The sequence below is a fragment of the Eubalaena glacialis genome, chromosome 1 (genome assembly GCF_028564815.1).
Source record: "Eubalaena glacialis isolate mEubGla1 chromosome 1, mEubGla1.1.hap2.+ XY, whole genome shotgun sequence".
Classification (NCBI taxonomy): Eukaryota; Metazoa; Chordata; class Mammalia; order Artiodactyla; family Balaenidae; genus Eubalaena; species Eubalaena glacialis.
This window is the reverse complement of record NC_083716.1, coordinates 153,632,482-153,654,963: the sequence shown is the minus strand read 5'-3', so window position 1 is coordinate 153,654,963 and position 22,482 is coordinate 153,632,482. Positions and strand designations below refer to the sequence as shown.

The window sequence follows — 22,482 nt, the reverse complement described above, 5'->3', positions numbered from 1 at the left end:
AACAGAAAAAAACATAATCCTTACCTTCTAGTTTAGGTAGAGTCATGGAACAGGTACTGGGCTTGGCATCAGATCTGGGCCAAATCTTAGCGCTTTCACTTTATTCACTGTTTGATCTTAGGCATTATGACAGAGACAAATTCCATTTCAAATTCCTCTTTCTTGGGAACATGAAAAGCTATACGTCCCAGCAACTTTGCATTTAAATAGGATCGTATGACTAGTTCAGGCCAATTAATTATACGTAGAAATTGTGTGTGTTACTTCTGGGTGAAGTCAATGAAACACTCCTATGTAATTCTCCAGTTCTCTCCTTCCCAACCTATAAGACGACCTCATGTTGAGGTGGTACAGCCACAAAATGGAAACTACCTGGAAACTAACTAGAGCCTTTGTAAAGAGAAAAGCTGCTATGGAGAGGTACCCAACCTGTGGGTGACTTTGTGTGATGGACACACAAATTGTGTTTGGTTATTTTGTAATTGTTTGCTACTGTAACATAACCTAACCTATCCTAACCAACACAGGCATTTAACCTCTCTGAGCATCTGTTTCTTCACCACAACACAGGGACAATATATTTCTTACCTACATAATGGCGTTACTGAGAAAATCAAATAAGATAGTTAACACACAACACACAAATTATTTCAGTAAGAATTATGCACTGGTCGGCTTTGTCTACTCTTAGATTCCAAAATTATAAATCAAATAATTTCATAAGATCCATTTGGCCCTGTATAAGACTCTCACAGCACCAGAAAATGTTGTTTAAAGATTTTATAAAAACAAGGTGGTTTGTTGAAGATGATGAAAACTCACTCTCTGTAATGGGAGTTATATGCAAATTACCACCACTGTGGGCAATGATATCTGTCTTCCATTTTTCTTCCTCAGGGCCTGATGATACTGTTATATGCTGTTCTGATCTGGAGCTTCGTGAGTGAGTTCCATATTCTCTACCCCATAGTCTGCACCAAGATGTCCAATATTTACTTAAAAGCTTTTGTTGCTAAGCTTAGATTTTGTTCGTGCACTTACTGAAACTACAGACTTTATTTGCCAAGATTTTAAACATCTATTTTAATGGGAAGTTTTGCTTCCTTCTAATAGTCTCTGCAAATTTAAGTTCTGTCTGTGTTTTCTGCCTACCTACCCTGAGAGCTGGGTCGTGTTCTCTTTGTTGGCTTTCTCCTCTCCATGAAAACTAAAATTCCATCCAGGTACAGAATGGGAGTTTAAAGCTCTCTTGATGGAAGAATTTCTTTTGTTTGTATTCAAAACTTAAAACTGAGCCACTGCCCCACCTCCCGCTCTATAACACCAGATACTTTTGAAAGTGGCATCTTGAATTGTACTGTGGAAATCTCCACAGCTTAGTTATAAGCCCTATACAAATGCAAATTTAAATCAGAATTATCATATTAAATCAATATTATTATAGAATTAACTGAGGATATGTGAATTCATTCAGTCATATAGTCATTCATTCATTCAATAGACGTTTCTTGAATACCTACTATGTGCCAGGCACTATTCTAGGCACTGAGCAATGCAATGGTGAACAGTCATTTGTACCTCTGATGTCATTAAGTTTATATTCAAGGAGTAGGGAGGAGATGGTAAACACTAAACACAGGATACCTTCAGATGATAAAAAGTACAATGCATGGTAGAGAGAAACTGAACATGGCGTGGGTGGCTATTTCAGAAAGGGTAGTTAGAAAACAAGTATCTTCACTGAGTAAGTGATGATATTTGGCTTTAACCTGAAAGGTGAGAGCAGAACTATTTCTTCTTATTAGTTACTGTAGGCATCATGCCTGTGGTTAGGAGTTTTTCAAGGGCTCATGAAAGCATTTTAGACCTCAAGAATGTTATTGGCATTAATTTGTGAAAAGAGTACTGCAAAACTGAAATCAACATTACTTATTTAAATGCATACAAAATGTCTATTGTAACTAATCAACTATAACTCAACTGTTCTCATTTTCTATAAATTCCATTTAATGTGAGTATATTTTAATATATTTGATCTGATATGCTTAGAACCCACAAAAATCTCCTTGGCTGAGAAAGAGCTAGCTGTATGAGGATCTTGGGGAGGAATATCACAGGCAGAGCATGTCTTGAAACAGAAGTGTATTTGATGTGATTGAGGAAGAGAAAGGAAGATTTGGCTAGAAAATAGTGAGTGAGGGAGAGTAGTATGAGATGAGATTGGAAACAGATAGTTTCCAGATTGTGAAAGTTTTATGCAGGGTAAAGAAAATGGAGAATGATGCTTCTCAGCACACTCTTTTTTTTTTTTTTTCTGGTTCAGCATTGTGGGTGTGAACATGTGTGTGTGAGTACTTCTTTCTTTTTTCACACGTATTTGTGTTTGAGAAGTTGTTAAGCAAGGGATGAAGGATATTAGTTGTTTTCTTATATACTCTGGCTGTTCCTCTACATAGATTATTGCCTTGATGCCTTCACTCATATTCTTAGACCCAAATATTCTACTGTATTTCCATGTATTTACCATTCATAGACCAAACAAGACCATCCCATAGACTAACTGACTTTATGGTGGTAGATTCTTGACTTTCGGACTGAGTCCCAATTATATTTGTCTTGTTTTGTTTTATCTCATGTCAACATGGCTGGTTCCCAGACTTCAGGGAGGGTTTCAAAGTCATGGGGAGCCCATAGGGAATTTGGACAGCCATCGAATGGAGGAGCCAGCCACCTCTTCTTGCCTTGTCATGGGACCAGTCTTTCACTCCAGAGCGTAAGCTCAGTGAGGTTGCCCCAAGTGCTGTGTCATTCACACTTATTTTATGATAATGTCCAGTTACCACTGAATATGGAAAATATCTTAAAATAATTGCTTTATCAGGTATGGCTCCGAACTTTCTTTTATGCCATTTGGGGCAGGAGGCTGGGGCGGTTTAGTGCTTTGCCTGCCAAGTCACAAAACATCTTTGCTGCTTTCTTTTTCCCTTCAATTGTCATTGAAAATAACTAGTCATAATGCCTTTGTAAGCCCCGCCTGGCCTCAGCTCTGCGTTGTGCTCCCAAACAGGGCCCCTTGGTTTAGAGGTCCCATTGTGGGAGTGATTTAGGTAGAGGCGGGATCATGAATAAAGAACACTCACCCTCTTCTTCAGAGGCAGGGCGAGAGAGAGCCCGGGAGAGCCCTTCCCAAACATCTCTTTTCAGCGCCACTATTTGGCTAAGAGCTTTAATTTCATTAGACAAATGGGGGCTGGGTTTTTCCATGCATCTCAGCCTCCTTTTAATGTGTAAATTACATAGGATTTGCCACTCATTACAATGGTGATATGATTATTGGCCTCAAACAGCCCACACTGCACCGGGCCCCCAGTGATAGGCCAGCTAAGAAGTGGCATGTGTGGGAAAAATTGGATAGCACATGTTTTCTGATCACCAGCCTTCAAGAGAATTGAATTCACAAACGTGAGCCTCCACTTGGTTTACACAGAGTGCTTCAAGCAACGTTACCTTCTGGGTGGAGGTGACATCACGGTAGGGAATGATGTCGTTATGGGATGAGAGCTGCCTGGGGCCAGAAACAGGGGCCCAGGGGAAAGCTTTTGGGATTTGGAGGTGGAAGGCACAGCCTTGGCTGTTTTTTTTAATTAATTAATTAATTAATTAATTAATTAATTAATTAATTAATTTTTGGCTGCGTTGGGTCTTCATTGCTGCGCGCGGGCTGTCTCTAGTTGCGGCGAGCGGGGGCTGCTCTTCCTTGCAGTGCGCCGGCTTCTCATTGCGGTGGCTTCTCTTGCTGCGGAGCATGGGCTCTAGGTGTGTGGGCTTCAGTAGTCGTGGTTTGCAGGCTTCTGTAGTCGTGGCTCGCGGGTTTCAGTAGTTGTGGCTCGCGGGCTCTAGAGCGCAGGCTCGGTAGTTGTGGCTCACGGGCTTAGTTGCTCTGCAGCATGTGGGATCTTCCCAGACCAGGGATGGAACCTGTGTCTCCTGCATTGGCAGGTGGATTCTTAACCACTGAGCCACAAGGGAAGTCCAGGTTTGGCTGCTTGACTGAAGACAAGTCACTCAACTCCTCTGAACCTCAGTTTCCCTGTTCACAAAATGGGGATCATAAAGTCCCTGCAATACCTGCAGGTTACTAAGGAGCATCATTTTTGGGAAGCTCTGCTACATAGGACTCTGCTAGGGAATATCACCCCCATTGTCTCACTCATTCTTTATAGTAACCCTCAGAGGCGGCTCTGGCTAAGCACTTTAAGGAAAGTTAAATAAGCCAGTGCAGCCTCTCCCCCTAAATGCTCTGTGGGCATGGAGTTTTGTGAGAAAGTTTACAGCTTGGAAAATGCTACAGAGTATGTCCGCTCCTCCTTGACATGTTGGTAGCAACCCGCAGTGCATATTAACACACCTAAAGGCCTTGAGAAGCTTCTTATTAAAATGTTTTTTGCTTGTTTGATTTGTCTTCTAATCCAGAATTTCTGACGAGACCACCTTCCCTCCTCTCCCACCCTAGCAAATGTGTCAACCCAACTGCCCAGGACTTAAGTCTTCCATAGAGGCAGTGGCACCAGGGCTCATTACTGACTTAAGGATGAAGAGGTAGTAGAAAATCCACGGGTCTCTGTTAGAAGAATACTCTCTGCTTGGAAGAAGCTGGCAGAAAAAGACACTTTCAAGAGCAAATACTCTGTGAGTTCATAAGCATGATGGGAAGCTCATCCTGGCAGAACTATGCCACTATTTGGGCATAGTGGGGGAGGAATTTATTGTCCCCTCCACCCAAAGGAAAATTTGTTCTAAAAGGATGGACTATAGGACGTTGTTTCTACTTTCTCCCATTCATTTATTCACTTTGTAATTTTTTTATAAAGCCCAATATATCCCCCATCTATGATCTATATTATGCCAGAAATTTAGACATTCAGCCACACAAGACTCCCTACTAATCCAAACGTAAGCACCGCTCATCCAAACTTAAGCACCACTATTTCACTAATGGCTTTTAACACCACCATCTTTTTTGGAGTCCATTCCTCAGAACACTAGGTCAGAAAAAAGATTGTAAATGTTCCTGAAAGATCGAATACATAGGCATATTTGCTGGGGAAGGAATTTCATTGGGAATTCTGGGTTAAAAAGCAAATTAAATTTTTTTTTTTTTTTTTAATACAGGACATCTCAGTGCTTTGAATGTGCATGGTGATTCTCTAAGAGTGTGATGAGGCTGGGTGAGTGGTGATAGCCTGTAGCATCTTCCAAGCTATATAGTTAGCCAGAGAACTCTGTGTCCATGAAGCAAGTTTTGGTAGCAATGGCAACCTCTGAGAGTTCTTGTAAGAAACAAATGAGATATGCTGATAATATTGCCTAGCACAGTACACACGTGGTAGAGATTCAGTAGATGATGTTCTCTGACAGCTATAGGATTCGGGCAGGTCTTAGTCTCTTTACCTACCTTTAAGTGTGGTTTGTTTTCTAATCTAACTGTGACCTGGGCTGGTTCCTCGATCCTGGCTCCCTTTGTTGTTCCCCTCTGGGAATAGAGGCCAGCTTATCTCCCACTCAGTCTGTCTCCTTTCCCCAGATCCTGCCAGAGGACTGGAGCTGGACTATATCTAGTATTTTGTCCATTGACCTCTTTGAATAACAGCTCAGGCACTGCTAGATGCTGAGAATGACTTTCCCCTAGAAAATGTGCTGCCCTGTCTCACATTTTGATCAGAAATTTCAGATATTCATGCAGGCTTGGACTGGTCTTGGGTTTACTCTCTCCGTGGACTGTACAGAATGCCCAGCTGCTACCCCTCCACTCTTGGCTCACGCCATCCTCCCCATTGAGAGCTCCCAGTTTGCTACATGGCCAGGTCTTTGTGGACTTGGATTATCTTAGAAATGTTCTAAAACTATATCTTATTTACAAAAGTAACTTTGTGCCTGCTTTAATGCAGTGGGAGGTGGCAGGACACAGCTAGAACTCTGCTCTCTAGAACTACTGGATGATTCTCTTTCTGCTCTGCTAGCGCAGTTGATTCTCTTCTACTTAATTCCCTGTTTGCTTACTAGAAACAAAAGATGACTCATGTGCAGAAAAGTTTTGCCGTAACTTTGATCATTTTTATGTATACTAAGATAACTAAGTGCCATTTTCACCAAGTTTCTGTATTAGGGAGAATAAATCCTATAAATCTCACTCTTTTGAGTGACTCGTGTCTAAAATCATGGTTGCTTCAATAAGACTTGGGCTAAAGTCATTTGCAGGTGAGCTCTGAATACCAGACTTACTCCCAGTAGAAAATAGCTTTTGACCAAGAGTTTTCCTAAAAAAACATACTTCCCTGCCTCCAATGCTTCTAGCAATGATCCCAGAGAAAATTTCAGGACGGAGCCACTTATATGACACCTGGAACTAAGGGCTGGATGCTGGAGGTGGGTTATCTATGGTTGGCCTGTAGGCTCCTCCCTAGGGTGGGGTTTCTTACAGATCAATCTCACATTCGCTGGCCTGACCATGATCCTGCCCACTGAGGGTTACCATGGTTTCTGGGAGCTCTGAACCCCGTCTGGATGGAGTTGGCATCACTCCCCAACAGCAGATGTCAAGGATAAATACATGAATATTTGGATTGCTATGCTGAGGCCAGTTCAAGAAAAAGGATACCAGAGGAACAAACCTGGGGGGTGGCAATAAAATCACTAGAGGTTGCTAAGCATGGTTAATACATGGAGCATCAGAGAAAGTAACCCGCTGAATTTCAAACAACTCAAGTTCCAAAATCTGAAGAAATGGGGTATGTGGATAAGAGGATTAACGCATTGAGATTTGGGCAGTTCTTTATATACTCTGGCCAGGAGATCTCCCAACTTCATTTCTGTATCCAAACACTATACAAACAATGAGGTTTACTTCATGTAGAAGAATGATGGTGCTCATAACCGGAGAGACAGAGAAAGGATCCCCTCCTTGTCTGAATACAACATAAATTTTGATAATTTATTCATATTCCCTTAAAGTATTTGTGAAAAAGGATGTGGTTAAAAGCCATGGAACAAAACACAGCTAAATGACTTGCTCAGAGAGTAAGCCTATAACCTTGGTCTTAACTTGTACAGAATCACACTAAGAACAACAATTGAGTTTTTCCTATCTGCATTCTGAAAATTTCAGTGATTGTCAACTGTCAAGCAAAGGCTTCATTCTGTGCCCTAAACTACCGATGCCATTTTATAAATTCTTCATCAAAAGCTTTGAGGGAAATTACATTACATAATGCAAAATATTTTTATTTCATTATCTTTCCCGAGATCAATGAGTTTAACTTTCAATCTTACTACATTCTGGACTGCTGCAGATGGTGTAGGTGGCAAATATTACACATTTGGTAAGAAAACATCATGGATATAAATACCCTTGTCTTTTTCCCTCAGATCAGTGGAGAGCTTTAAGAACAGGATAAATACCCATCTGCCTGGAAAATTGCCTGGAGGCAGGGTGATGGACTAGATGTCTTACTTAGATTCCTTCCAACCCTCTGATTCAGAGCTCTTCACTGTTGCCAGCAGAGCTAGTTCTGGTGGGATACATCCAGGACTGCAGACCCTTCTGCCTGTGTGCATAAGGCCAGAGCCTGAAGATTTTTCACTGAGAGTAGCTAAGAACAAGCTCTCCTTTTGATCTCCTCAGAAATATGCTGCTTCTGAAATACTCTCTGCTCTATGGACTTCACTTGAAGGTGTGGGGCTCTAGTAAATGATGAACGAATGAGTGTGAATAGATTTTGTTGGAGGTGGGGAGTCACCCTTGCAGGGGTCCAGGCATCTTTGTGATTTATGTGCATTTAAGGGGCGTGGCATGGAGCCTAAAGATATTACCTAAGCTCACTTACCAGGTGATGGCATATTGGTCATTATAGCTAACAACTTGAAACTGTTGATGGTACTCTTCCCTGTGCAGGTGCAATGTGGTGTTACAATGGAAGTTGGGAGTCTCAGTCATGGCTAAAATATTCTCATTTACAATCCTAATGAGCAAAGAGACAGCAGTATGCTTTTGTGTTGATTTATACATGTACGTGCATGTTTATTTTTGTTTTTATTTAATTGTCAAAGCAAGCCATACTCTCCTTAAAACATTTTTAAGCAAGCAGAAATGTAAGACTAAAACAAAAATAACCCTAAATTCCCCAACCCAGAAATAATCACTGTTGACAGTACAGCATACGGTCGACACGCAACACTTGTGAGTGGACATACTGAGCACTTGAAAAATTGATGTATGAACCCCTCCCACCACAGCATATAAGTTGTCCCTGAAAAATAGGGTAAATTACAATGGAAAATGTAAGAGTCTATTTCAGAGCACTTTAATTTTTCTTTAATTTTTCACTTCATGAGTAGTTTTTGCATTCTCTGGCGTCCAAGCTGAAAAAGCTTCATGAGTCACTTTGTGTTACTTCCTGGGTAGGGAAACTATGAACCCATTTATCAGGTCCCCGACTTCCACCAGCACCATCACTCCATTACTGTTCTAGACTTGTAACACCCTTTCCATTTCCATTATCAGCACTAACGGCTGATTTCTATCCAAACCCATCACCCTTTCTTTTCGAGAATTTTTGAAAAAGATATAGTGTTTTCCTTTAAATAATTTAAATCACTTTGCAGAGTGTTACTTGATTTGTAACAATAACATCATTTTGAGAAGTGGCGGCTGGTTGGCTGCCCAATTACATTTGTACTCTATGTAAATTGATACCTCCACACTGGTGCAGTACACTTAATATTTCAAATTCATACATTGGCAATACAACTAATTTATATGTTTCATGGACTTTGAGTTGCTCATGATTAGAAAAATTGCATATGCATATGTTAGAATTTTACTATTTTTCTCCCTCGACTTTCTATGTCTGTGTGTGTGTGTGTGTGTTGGTGTGCCTGTGTGTGCAGTGTAGGTATAGTTCCTGCATGTTAGATTTTCTTTTACTTAAAAACTCTCAGTGGAAGATTTTTTCCAGTTTGTTACTAATATCAATTATTTTATTTTTGATTGATTGATTGATTGTATGTTGTTTGTCTCACCCACCAAAAATAGACACATCATAAGAACAGGAAACTTTTTGTGTGTTGTTCATTGTTATATCCTTAGCATCTAGAATAACTCCTAGCACATAATAGGTGCTCAATAAACATTAGCTTATTGAATAAATCGCTGACTAAAATATTCACTGAATGTACAATTATTGACTGCTTAATGTTTCCTAATAAATGTGTAGCCAAAGTTTATTAAATATCCTTTTGTTGTTGACATTAATACTATATAGTATTTTTATTATCACAACCAGTGTTCTGAGGAACAAATATCTTGGCCACTAGTTTTGATTTTTCCTCAAGAATAGATTCTAGCAGTGGAATTACTAGGTCAAATCATAAGAATTATGTAAAGTGCCTACAGCTTAATATATTTTGCCTATTTTCCCCCTCAGAACACTAGTATAAATTTTATACTCTCACAAGCAATGAATGAAAAATGTACATCTTATCACATCCTTGCTTTATGGAGTGATTTTTCAACTTTCTCAGTTCTGGAATTCAAAGGAATTCCATTTGTATCATGGACATTAGATTAGTCAAGATATCTCTAGCTGCTGTAACAAAAACTCCCAAATCTCAAAGCAGTAAAAGTTTTTCTCCAGTTCATGGCATAGTCTGACATAGCTCGAGTGACTCTTCTGGGCAACTATTCTCCAAGCTGGGACCTGGGGACTTGGGGATTTGAACTCCTTTAATCTACCACCACTGAGTATTTCACTTCAAGATGAAGGGGTGTGTGTGTGTGTGTGTGTGTGTGTGTGAGAAAGAGAGAGAGAGAGAGAGAGAGAAATAGTGAGAGAGAGACCAAGTGGGGTGTTTTATGACCTGGCTAGAAGTGGAATATATAATTCTGCCCACATCCCATTGGCCAGAACCCAGTCATGTGGTCCTATGCAGATGCAAGAGCAGTTGGGAAACACAGTCTTCCTGAATATCTGGTCAACAAATGCACCATATCTTGAAACAGATTCTAAAAATATCTTCTTTCAATTTTTAGATCACTGAAGAGCGTAGGGTGCCAGTTAGTAGATCTGATGCCCCCAATTCTGATCAAATGGTCTACACACTCCATTTCCTATGCCAGTGGCCAGCCCTTGGCCCAGCAGTATTCGCAAAATAAAGACAAACAAATAGAACAAGCACCAGTCTTGTCAAGGATGTGGTTGCTTGTCCTGCAATTGAGGAGGAATGCTTCTCCATTTACCCACCTTTAGAGTTCGCTTTTGATGTCCTGGAATGATTCCAACTTGGATAATTGCATTCTGTTGATCTAAAATTCCCCTGTAGTTTCCTTCGGATGAGCTAGCCTTCATATCCCCCTCTACACATTGTAGCATAGTGTTACTGGCACCCAGTGATCAGTGATCGCTCTCTTCCACAAAGAAGCTGGTTACATTTCACCACCAGGAAAGTGACCCCTGGGTAAATATACAGAATCTGCAGGTTTCCTTGGTTCCTTAAGCGTAGAAAACATACATTTAATGGATTAGTAAAAATTGTGACTTAAAACTCTAGGTGTTGGAAGAAATTAGTAATCTTCTATTGTGTTATGAATTTAACTCTAGAAATTAAAAAAAGAAATTATCTTTGCAAAAATAAGTAGTATATTTTGATCCAGGAAATAACACTGTACATTTTCTGTTGCTAAATATGAGATATTATGATATCTTGAATAATATCTATGGGATCTAAACTATGGTATTCCCATAGCAATATGTTTGCCTCTATCCAAAATTATAAACTCTTTCTCTCATGGATTTCAATGAATAGAATCAACATTTAGAGAACTACTCTTTTTTTTCCTCTCAGGAATACTCATTTTACTAAGCAGTCTACCTTAGCCCCAATTAAATGTTTATGTGTGCTACAATAGTAAGGGACAGTATTAATTTTCATCCAGAAATGAAGTATTGCTTGGTGGTGGGCGATTCTGTTAAAAACTGAAGGTCAATTTACAATTAAATGGTTTTTTAGCAAAGTATCAGAATAATGTACTGCTCATCGGGGTGATGAAAACAGGAAAAAATATGGCTGTTGAGAAATTATTACGGTTGAGCTTGAAACTTGTAGAGATCTTTTATTTTTGTCTAAAACAATATTTTTTAAAAATACAGGCTTATTTCTGATTTATGAATTTCAAAGCTCCCATAGCCAAAGGAGGGAGATTTTCTAACAGTAGGGGGTTATCCTATTAAAATTCATCATGATTCTCTTTACTGAAAGAAGTAAACAAGGATCAATTTTCTTTAGTAAAGAAGTTGGCTGAGATGCAAGTTGATCCGGGTCAGACTTGATAGATTCATACGAAACGTTTACAAAATAATTCAGAATCAGAATCTGCAATTTACCGGGAATTCTTACCCTTTTCTTTTTCTTGAGCAGGGGGAGACTGTGAGAGGAACTCTGTGTTAGGGAAGAGAAGGAAAGCCCCCTAGCACACACAAAAGGATTTTATAGCTTTTAATTTTGCTAAGCCACTGATACATGGAAGATGCACAGTACTGTAATTAGCTGGCTAGATAGATGTAATTGTATCTATCAAACTAAATAGAACACTGTCAGATGACAGCCAAGATTGGATTGTCTTTAAGGGTCAGGCAGAAGCCTAGAGTGACCTCACTCCTCCCTTCTCGCCAGGCCTGTTTTCTTAGTCTTTGATGGGGACCCATTTTGCTAACCATCCGAAAGCGTATACAGTAACATTGTCTTTTGCTCTATGCCAACAGCCTCCCTAGAGAGCACGCTCAGTTTCCTTGTGCCCGGGGGATTAAGCCTGCCCAGGCTCCCCTTGTATTTGAAATGTATGATATTGATATCAGTGCTTAGGGAGAATCAGGCCTCTGCAATGAACAGATCACGCCTGGCTCCGTGAAGTCTACATTGCATGGAGAGATGTATAGGCTGGGTGGACAGGGGCCAAGTCAGGCTTTTGCTCTGGAAAGCAAGTGTTAGGTAATGAATTAAAGAGTTTATTTCCTGGCCTGGTCCTTAATATTCAGGACATTTTCATGGGATAGATAAATAGATTTAAAAACTTCGGAGTGGTTTTACATTTGGTGTATCAGCACATCATTGCCACCTCGTAGGTGCAAGCTCGGCTATCAGCATTAATGCTTCTCTGTGGTGCTGTCTTTAACACCAGCATACACCCCCTCCCCCTTGCTCATTTATAAGCAGTTGGAATCTATTTTCATGGAGTTTCTCCAACCAGGATCATGTCCAAGCCATTCTGGGTTTTTTGAGCCATCCATACTATATTTACTGTATTTAGTGCAAAGCTGGATTCTCCCCGTGCTAAGTAGCAAACCCATGATGGTTGCCACTTCTATTCCACCAGTCCTGCTGCATTTAAGGGAAGAGACAAAACACACAGAAAGATGTGAGGTTATTAAGTGAGCTACTTCATTTCCCGATTCTGGGATGCGTTTTCGGTCATTCTTTGGTCACTTGCTGCCACTGAGGCTTACGGTTCCCACTGTCGGTAGTTCATGCTTCGGATGGGAACAAAGCTCGACTGGAAGCAGGTTTGCCTCATGCCTTTTAGCATAAAAATGCCGATACTTCTGCATATGCTGCGTGCTAAGCCTAACCAGGTTCACGCCCCTCTGCCTGGGCTTTTGGAAAAGAGTCCCAAATTGTCACATGTAAAAGGGACATTTCAGTGCTGATTTTTATTTCCATGAGATTAAAAGTGAAACATGTAACCACAAAGCTGGTTTATGTCATCCCCCTGTCGGAGCCAGTGGTCATGCCAAAAATTAGATATTTGATAGGTTTGTGAGAGAAACAGATGCAGAAGGATGCCATTCCCACAATTTAGACTCCTTATCTTTAAGCTAGAAAGAACATTCCAGATGAAGAAAATCTATTTTATTGGCTTTAAAAAATAACAAAGAAAATGTAGAAATAAAAAAATGCTAATTTAAAACTGATGTCATTCTTGGGGGCCTATAAACTGCAAATCAGTATTTCTAATTAAAAAAAAAAGTCGTTCAAGATATGCTTACTTGATGTTTACATTCATGCTGCATTTTTACCTCAGCTTTGGTCTTATAATTGAGAGAAAATATCTATAAGATATATTCACATATAGTAAGTAGTATGTGAATATAGCAAGAAAAAAACATAGAAAACCATAAACCTCCAAAAGGCTAAAACATCCAAAAAGGATTCTCTCAGCTTTTTGGGGGGAAGCATTTTGTGTCCCATTCTTTTTATTTAATTCTGCCAGCTGTCTGCTAAACAAATCTAGCCAGGTGGGGCTTACAGCCCATGACTAAAAAACCACTAGTGCAGCTGTCCAGCTTGCCCAGAGGAAGAATTCAGACAAATGGCAGGAACGAAAAGATTGTTTTGTTTTCAAGAAAGTAGCTACTGTACCTTCTTTGGGTTCAGTTTGTTTGTTTCTTTTTCTGTTTGCTTAAGTTAATCCATTACTTCTTAAGGTTTTATGGTAAAATAGAAAAATAGTATCACCCTTTAAAAATCTTTAGTGTATTTTTGTTATAATGAGTTTATTATGATTTTCCCTTAAATAAAGGCTGTCTTTTACATTGCAACCAGGTAGTGAGTTGTCCCTTTTTTTTTTTTTTTTTTTTGAGAGTTACTGATTGCTAAATCTTTTTTTTCCTCTCTCTTAAGTGGGAACGAGTCATTAGTGAACTGCGACTGAAATTTATTTCTAAATATCGCAGACTTAGAGCTATTTAAAGGTGAAGGTTGGCATGGCTTATTCATGAGCAGAGAACAGAACAGGCTTCTTTGCACTGCATCATCGGTCGACCTCAACTGTGAATTTCTAGTCAGCAAATGGGCGCTTCATTTGGTGCGTCTGAGCAGAGGACGGCAAGGGCTGCGCTAAAAATGATCACGTTGCCATCTGATCTACAGCTCCATTGATGACAGATCAACCCGTAAACCACTCAGTTACTTTCCCCACTTCTTTGACATTGGTCAATTCAGTAAATCTCAACGTTTTCATCCATTCTGCCTAAAATTCTTATTATCTCATGAAAAAGGCCGATGGAGTTATAGCTGGTTTCGGCCTTTGGTCCTAGCACCTGTTCCAGAGATGTGACACTCATATGCAGGATTAGGACACGGCGCCGACTGTAGCCAGACTTTTGTAACCCTCCACAGGGAAGTTCTTAGGATGCCAGTGTACTGATGCCCTTCACAGAAGCACCCGGGAACTCAGCAATCTTTGACGTGCAAAGTGAGATACTTACCACTTGCATTAGCCAGCTGTGATTTGTGTATAGGTTTAAAAGAGAATGAGACTGAAAGAGACAGTAAGACTTTTCTTTTTAGCAAGGGCACATATTCTACAAACTGGATATTTGGCTAAATCTCAGAGCAGATTTGGCAAAGAGCCAGAACCAGGAGATTGACATATTCAGTTACCTTACTCTGCCGTTTATAGCGACACGAGGAAACAATGCCTGTAGTCTGAGCCGTACAGACCAAAATGGTATCCAGAACAAGCAGGCGAAGCCAGATGACTGCTCAAGGAGCCTTTATTTCCCTTGGTTGTATAACAAGACAGGAGTGATATTGGCCTATTTGCTCACAAACCAAAAAGAAAGAAGGCCAATTTTTCATGAGGAAATTGAAGTGCTGATGCAGAACTACCCCTCACAGTTTGTTGTTATTTAATGAAGAAGGAGTAATGGGGGAGTTTTTGGCAAAACTTGTATAGATGAGTAACAATAACGTATCACAAAAGAGTGATGATATTACTTAGCCCTCAGAGGATTTACACATGTTAGAAGTGAATAAACTGTGCAAAAAGTATTAACAAACCAGATTAAGAGAAGCAAAGCATCCCCTCCTTTTCACCCTCCTTCCTAACCCTGAAGCCTGGTCAGGTGTCCCTCATTTAACAGCATCTACCTTGGTCCTAAACTTATGCTTCCTTCCAGCATTTGGACTTAACTACTTTTGGACAGCGCGAGCCACCAACATATTGCCACTATAGTAACTTTGTGGTTAAGCAGGAACAAACCCCAAGAAAAAATCTGTAAATATTAAAAAGCAGCTTCATTTGCTCTTAGTGTGCTACACTGATGAGACGACAAATATCTGTTTAAGAAAGAATACTCTGAACACTAGACATGTAAGAAAGGGTGATTTGTGGAAAAAAATTAGAAAGGAAATCTCATAACATTTCCTCCTTTTCCTTTCTTCCTTTATGTATGCATGTGCATATGAATCTGTTTATATTTAAATTCTCTTTAAATACATCTTTAAATGTGGGCAAGGATTGCTTTATAATAGAGTGCAGACAAGCAAATCCATAGTACATACAATTTCTATATTTTCCCCATTTGAGAGTGATGAATGGAGAGCCAAAAGAATAAATAATTGATACTTGTAGAAAGAGAAACATGTATCTGTATTAGGCAAAGATCTTAGAAATCTTAATTTCTAACCATGTGGTGAGGATAAACTAATATGGAGATGGAAAAGTTTCCTCTAATGTTTTCTCCATTAACAAAAACATTTACAGTGGAACCAAAGATTTTCAGTACAAAGTAAGTTTGTAATTAATAGGATGATTTTCTCTTACAGACATTCAAATATGGCACGTCCTTTTGTAAATAGTAATTTCACAAAGCAAATGCTCCTATAATATAGTTAATCTGAAAAATGGCTGTTAGTTTTGTTGTTTTACATCTGCATGGTAAAAGGGTATCAAATATCTTTAGTTTTATGTCTTCTGCAGCATCCTAGGCTGTCCTTCTAAGACCTGTATCCTAGCTTCATGCAAGTGGGTTCCCTCTTTCTAGTTCTGTATCATTATCTCAGCCTTTTGCTGACTTCCAATCTCTAGGATCATAAACTGGATTTGAATATTTAACCTTTAAACTATTTCTCCAGGAAAAAAAGAACACTGAATCTTTATCGCGTTTTAAAAATAATTTCCTCATAAAATAGTGGCATGTTCTTAAAATTATTCAATCAAAACATACAACCAATGTGCCCTATTAATAGCAGATAAGATATAAATGTACGAATTCTATGTGTCAATACTAGAGGTGCACAGACAGAAAGCTCTCTCAAGACTTCCATGCCATGCCCTCCTTTTGGCATTCATTTTGATTACAGCCCGGCAGACAGTGTGTTTCTGTATCACGCAGGTAGAAGTGAGCATTTGAGGCTCATTTAACAGTGTGAATTTTCCGAATATATCACAGTTACACAAACACCTGAGCTTTCCGACATTTTGCTGATCCACTCTGAAAGTTCAGTGTGTTTAAGTAATTGCACTGTCAGTTGACCTAACTTCTATATTTTCTTCTCTTCTTTTTACTCTCTCTCCCTCCCTGCCTTCTTCCTCCCCTCCTTCTCTCCTTGTTCAATTTTTGCTTCCCCTCCATTCTATGTCTTATTTTCTCTTCTTTTATTTCCCTTTTTTCTTCTCTTATACTTTCCTTCCCCTTGTTGAATTTTTAAAATTGGTCTTTAAGCCAAGGCTTTTCTTAACACCAATGGATGTCCAATTCTAGAAAGTTTTCATGTATTCACTAAAATGTGGAAAAATAAAGCTCCAACAATGCTGTGTATCGAAGAGCAGTCACATTATTCTACAGAAATCATATCTAATGATTTCATTTGCTATTGAACATGTTTCCTGTCTCATAATAATTAAAAGAACTCCTACAAGCCTACACAGTCATGCTATTTGGGTTTAAGCAACCAACATGATGTATAGATTCGACTTCACACAGCAATTACTTATCGAGTCAGAATGGAGAGACAGACCTTCCCAAGTGTTCTCATGTTGTACTGTTTACAAGGCAGCCCTGTACTTCTGGTTTACAGCTCTGCTTAGATCCTGTTACAGTTATACTTAGATCTTTCTTTTGGTAAAATGAAATTTAATGAGAAGGAAAGTGTGCTTTCAGTTTGCATTTGCAGAAGGATTTCTAGTTAAACTTAGGGTATGTAAAACCACATTCACCCCAAAATAAGCAAAGGATTCATTCACAGAAAGAACAAAATGTTCCCACCTGAATCGTAACAGAAGGAATTCTTTCTAAAATTTTTGGAGTGTATCAAACATTAAAATTTTTTTTTTTTTTTCTGAAGCCAACAAGTTTCCTACCTTTTGCGGAAGTCCACCTTAAGGTCGGTTACAACTCTGGTGAGCTGATCATTTGCAAATCCCACTGCTGCAACCAAGAAAGGGTGGGGCTCCCTCCTGAGACATCTGTGGACCAAAGGAGCTGGCAGGGACCGCTGAGCTTTCCGTGGACGTGAACGCTCCCGGCCTGGCTGCAGGAACAGTCGACTCAAGGTAACTACTTCCACATATCAACACCTTGTCAGTGGTGGTCTGAAAGACACAGCGACTGTCAGAATGGAAAGTACCTGCTTCAGGGGGAGCTAACCAGCAACCCCGCCCTCCTCTACCATCAAATCTTTCATACAGAAGAGAGAAAGGAAGCCAAGTAGGAGCAAACGATAGTAATAAGGCAAATTAAGTGCTTAAATTATGGCAGTGGTTCGCTGTGGTTATTGGTATTTAGCTGCATAATGAATTTCTAAAAATTCAGATCACATATGATTATCCAACTTTAGAAGAATCAGTCTATCTGGGTCAGTGGTTCTAAATGCACTGTTGTGGCATGCACACTTGTGATTCTTTGGGAGATGGTTCACAAGTAATTTGTGATTAATAATTGTTTTCAAAGGATTTACTTAAAAATAAATTTGATCAACGATAATCCAATAAAAATTAATTAAAAAAATAAATTCGAGTGGAATATTCAAAGTTATTCCTATAAGAATTTCATTCTCACTCACTGATATTCCCATTTGCATTCTTGAATGAATGAGAAGAAGGTGGAGGTATAACTAACACCCCAGGGATCACATAAATCCTTAAAGGTCCATGTAACGGTGTCCCACGTGTGAATATCACTTGCCATGTGTTTTTCAGGGGGAAAAAAAAAGCTAAACTCTGAGATCCATTGCATTAGGATTTGAGTTGTCCATATTTAGTCTCATTATAATCATGACATAATAAAGAAAAAAAGTATGATTTTGTTAATCATCTAATAATAGTGATAGATGAGGCCTCAAAAAGATTGTGTAGTTGCTCTTTCTATGGGCTGGATCACAAGTAAACGTGCCCAGAATAGTCAGCAATGGTGCATCCTCTGATTGTTTCAATTCAGACTCAAGAGCATAAAGTGACGGAAAGTGCTATGATGATGAGGTAGAATTTATAACTGAACCTAAAATATGAAATCTGTGCATGGGCTCCTAAGAAGCAGTTGCTGTATTAAAGATGCATTATGAAAGAAGCTCCTTCTTGCTAAAATAAGCTCAATATCGCTCTTGGGATGAGCAAGCCTTAGTTCCCTAGCTGTTGTTGAGGTTTAAAGCATTTGAATTTTAGTGGCCATACCTAGCACCTGTAGAAATTGTGAACTGATATTATTTTATATATTTATTGAGTTGTTTTATGCTTGTCATCTTCTCTAGAAAGTAAACCCCATGAAGACAAGGACTTCAGGTTTACATTTTTATCTGCAGCACCTACAACAGGATAACAACACCTGATATGCAGTGGACCATCAATAAATACGTGTTGAATAAAGAAAAAAAATCCCCTGCTTTTTCCCAGGAAAAGTCAGCATCGCCGTCTCAGGACAGGGTGCCCCCAATAGTTTTTTTCACATCTTTTACAGAGCCGTGCAAGAGAGGTCCGACTGATGTAGAAAAATCTGATACCATTTTCACTAGCCAACATGATCTTTCTGGTTTCTTGAATTATTTGGCAAAGGGAAAGCACAGGTTGAACTGTTTAGAAAAGATAAAGGATTCTTTTTTGCATTTTGAAGACTGGGGCTTTTACACATGGTTTCAAAGTGGATTGAGCACGTAAAGCTCAATGAAGACAGATTCCGCGAAAGCAAAGAAACCCTATCTGATGAGTACCCCACGTGTGAACACACCACACCGTAACCATGTGGAAATAATAGCCTGTATTGGCAACAAAGGCTGCTATTTAATGAGACCAGTGCCATTGTTCTTGAAAGTCTAATTTGGTAAACATCTTACAGTACTGACTCATCAGAACTGAAAATCCAATAATAAATCACCACTGATTTAGCACAAATGCTGGAATTCACATCACAAAGTATGCTACAGCATCAGCTGAAACTCAAACAGGTCGCTGAAAGGTGCATTTCATCAGCAAGCAATTTAATTCATATCAAAGGAATTTTACTCCTAGTGAGTGGAACCGGCTACTTTTGAAAGCAGTTAACTGTTGGGGGAAATGAGTTGTTTTAGTTCCCCATAAAAAGGTAATAATCTATAATCCTGGATGTTTTAAAAGTCATTTCCTCAAATTCCGTAGCAAACAATATGAAATAACAAGCCAGTATCTTTGCATCTTAATCATGTTCGGTAATGAAGCCCTTCAGATAATTGGCACTGCTTCTGTAGTAGGCCAAACTTTCTTTCAAGTTACAAATACTCACAAAAGGTTTACATTATAAGGGGCTGCTTTGGAGATGCGCAGATTTAGTTTGTAAGTACAAAGTGAACATGCAAATTGCCTTATCTTGTGGGATTCACAAACAACCATCATTCAGATTGATTTAATACAGGGCTTTTTATCTTTAAAAGTGTTAATTAGAAAATAGGGACAGTTCTCTGAACACTTAAGAGTAATAAATAGATCAAAACAGCATCGATACTTCTGTGATGGAACTTCTGAAGGCTTTGTAAAGGGATTAATACAACTGTCAAAAAGACCACGGTATACATATTTAATAGTGTTACCAAGCTACAGTTACATTTTCAAGACTTTATTGTTAAGTTTTTCAAAATTTGCTATCTTGAAAAACTGAGATTTTTGGACAAGTTTGTTCAACATTTTGAAGTTACTATTTTATTTTAATTTTTCCACCTTGGACCCCCAAATACACTCTTCTAGACAAGATGCTAAAACCACAAGTGAATATCGGAAGTTATTCCAAGAAAGATGGGCTGTAGAATTGCACAAAGTAAAATGTTAAGAGAAAAAAATTATGATTCATGCATTTTCTTTCAATTGAAAAACATAAAACAATTTGCTGAGAGTTTGTCTCTGCTTTGCAATTTCTCTATTATCTGACAGTTGAACGCACGGCCTGAGAAGTCAATCTTGGCTCTGCCACTGCCTGGCTCAGTGACTTCAGGCAAGTGAGGTTACATCTCTGTGCTTCGGTTCATCTGCAAAATGTGCAAATTCACAGTTCCTTTCTCCTAGGCTCTTCTGGTGGGGATTAAATAAAATGGTGTTGAGTGGTGCCTGGCACTTGAGTAAGTGCTCTGTAAGTTACGATAATTGAGGCATTTGCTAATGAATCTAGATGGTGGTTTTCACTAGGCTTACTTATATGGTTATCCTATCACCAGCATGAAAAATACTTGTGAATGCCTCTTCAAATTTATGAGGAAGGCAAACATGCCCAGTACAGGGTAAGGACCCTTGGCCTCTGTCTCTCCAGGGAATTTGACTTTCCCTCCTCTTCAAGAGATGGACTCAGAGGCCAAGTCATCCTCTGAGCTACTTCCTCTCTAGTGCCTCTATTTGTGTTTTATTACTACTTTATCTTGATTCAATATTTTGATTTAACTAATAATACATTACAGGTTGTAAAGTATTTATTTATTTATTTTTACTTCTTTTTTTAATTAATTTTTATTGGAGTATAGTTGCTTTAGAATGTTGTGTTAGTTTCTGCTGTACTGCAAAGTGAATCAGTTATACACATACATATATCCACTCTTTTTTAGATTTTCTTCTGATTTAGGTCACCACATGTAAAATATTTAAAAAGTATAAAACCTCATACAATAAAATTAATTTGCCAGGAAAACAGTTTTTAAAAAACATCTATCATTCCAGAAATTTTCTTTACATCTTGCTTTGTCTTGTCTCTCTCTTCCTCTCTCTTTTTTTTCTTTTCTTTTTTTAACTTTTCTCTTTGACCCCTTTCAATTTTTACCCTTTGTGTTTCCTTTTCCTGACCACATCTTCCAAAGCTCGGGCTTCACATATCTCTTTTGAACTGGAGACTCTCACCCCCCAGGCCTTCAGCCCCTGGAATTGTGCACTTCCCTTTGGTTTCCAGTCAAATGGCCCTTCCTTTTTCCTTCCCTGCCAGTTGGTCAGTCACACATCTGTCTGCCCTCCCAAAACACTTTAACTTCCTCCTCTGCTTCCACCAAACTCTGAATCCTTTTCATTCATTGCCTTACCTACTCTCACTTCAAGATGACAGACAGTACAAGGGAAAGTTATAGACTCCCGTGGTTGGAGGTCACATGGATTTCCATTATTTACCCTCAGCTGTGTTCTTCTTCTATTTATTTAAACTGCACTGAGCTTGTTTCAAACCACTTCAAGGCCTAGCAATACAGTAAGTACTATACATACGTTATCTTATTGAATTCCTTCATTAATCCCTTACTTTCTTATGCTAATCACACAGGAACCATTATCCTCATTTTACAGATGAGGAAATAGGTTTAGAGGGATTAAGTAGATGGTCCAAGGGCCCATAACCTGGAAGTGGCTGAGCCAGAATTTGGAACTGGTCTGACTCCCAAGGTTTTAGCCCAGCCCCTCTGCTGTGCCAAGGTCTCTCCTGGCCTTGCTGTACCCTGGCGCTCCCTCTGCCAATCCTCATTCTATTCCAGTACCCCATGTGATGCCCTCACCATCACCGTTACCAGGTTATGCTGCTTATTAAGTTCCTGAGAACACGCAGGTTACTTAGATCTTCCTTTCCCTTTGTCCTTCTTCTTCTCCACGTCTCTAAGTTCTACCTATTCCTGGTCAGTTATGAGCTAGAAGGATCCAGGCCACCTCCCTTATCCCTGAGCAAACAGAGGCTCAGAGAGAAGAGGCACTGGCCCAGGTTTGCACGGTGGATTGGGGGGCAGATTTAGGACTAACACGCAGGCCTTTGGACTCTTAGTCTAGTGCTCTCACTGCCCTGGGCCTCTTCCGAGAGGCTGCTGCTTCAAATGGGCTATTGGCATAGCCACTCTGCGTGTACCTACACCCTTCTCTTCCACTTTGGGATCCCACAATTTCATGAGTGATTCCTCTTTCCATTAGCTCCTTCTTTCTGTTTACAGATGTTTTTATTTCCAACACCCAGAGATACAAACAGAAAACTTTCTCTGGACCTTACTATCTTCTGTCTTTTCTCTCTCTCTCTTTACTCACTCATTAATTGAAGCCTTGCAATTTGCCTTTCATACCAGCTACCATATATCCTGGTTGAAGCTATTATTCCTCCAGACACTCTTATGCATTCTCTTTGCCAAATTTCATTCTCTGAAATCCAAAGGGTCTTCATAGCATGGACACTGGAAGCC

The 22,482-nt window shown here is 39.4% G+C and overlaps 1 protein-coding gene across 1 annotated transcript in view; it reads left to right on the top strand.

Annotated features, from left to right (window-relative positions):
• The window catches only part of GTDC1 (glycosyltransferase like domain containing 1), a 533,399-nt gene extending 515,900 nt beyond the window's left edge, over positions 1-17,499 (top strand). The window contains exon 15 of the mRNA XM_061183730.1: positions 17,182-17,499. Coding sequence (XP_061039713.1) covers positions 17,182-17,245 — 64 coding nt within the window. The 3' untranslated portion in view covers positions 17,246-17,499. The remainder of the gene's footprint in view (positions 1-17,181) is intronic.
• The last annotated feature ends 4,983 nt before the right edge of the window (positions 17,500-22,482 follow it).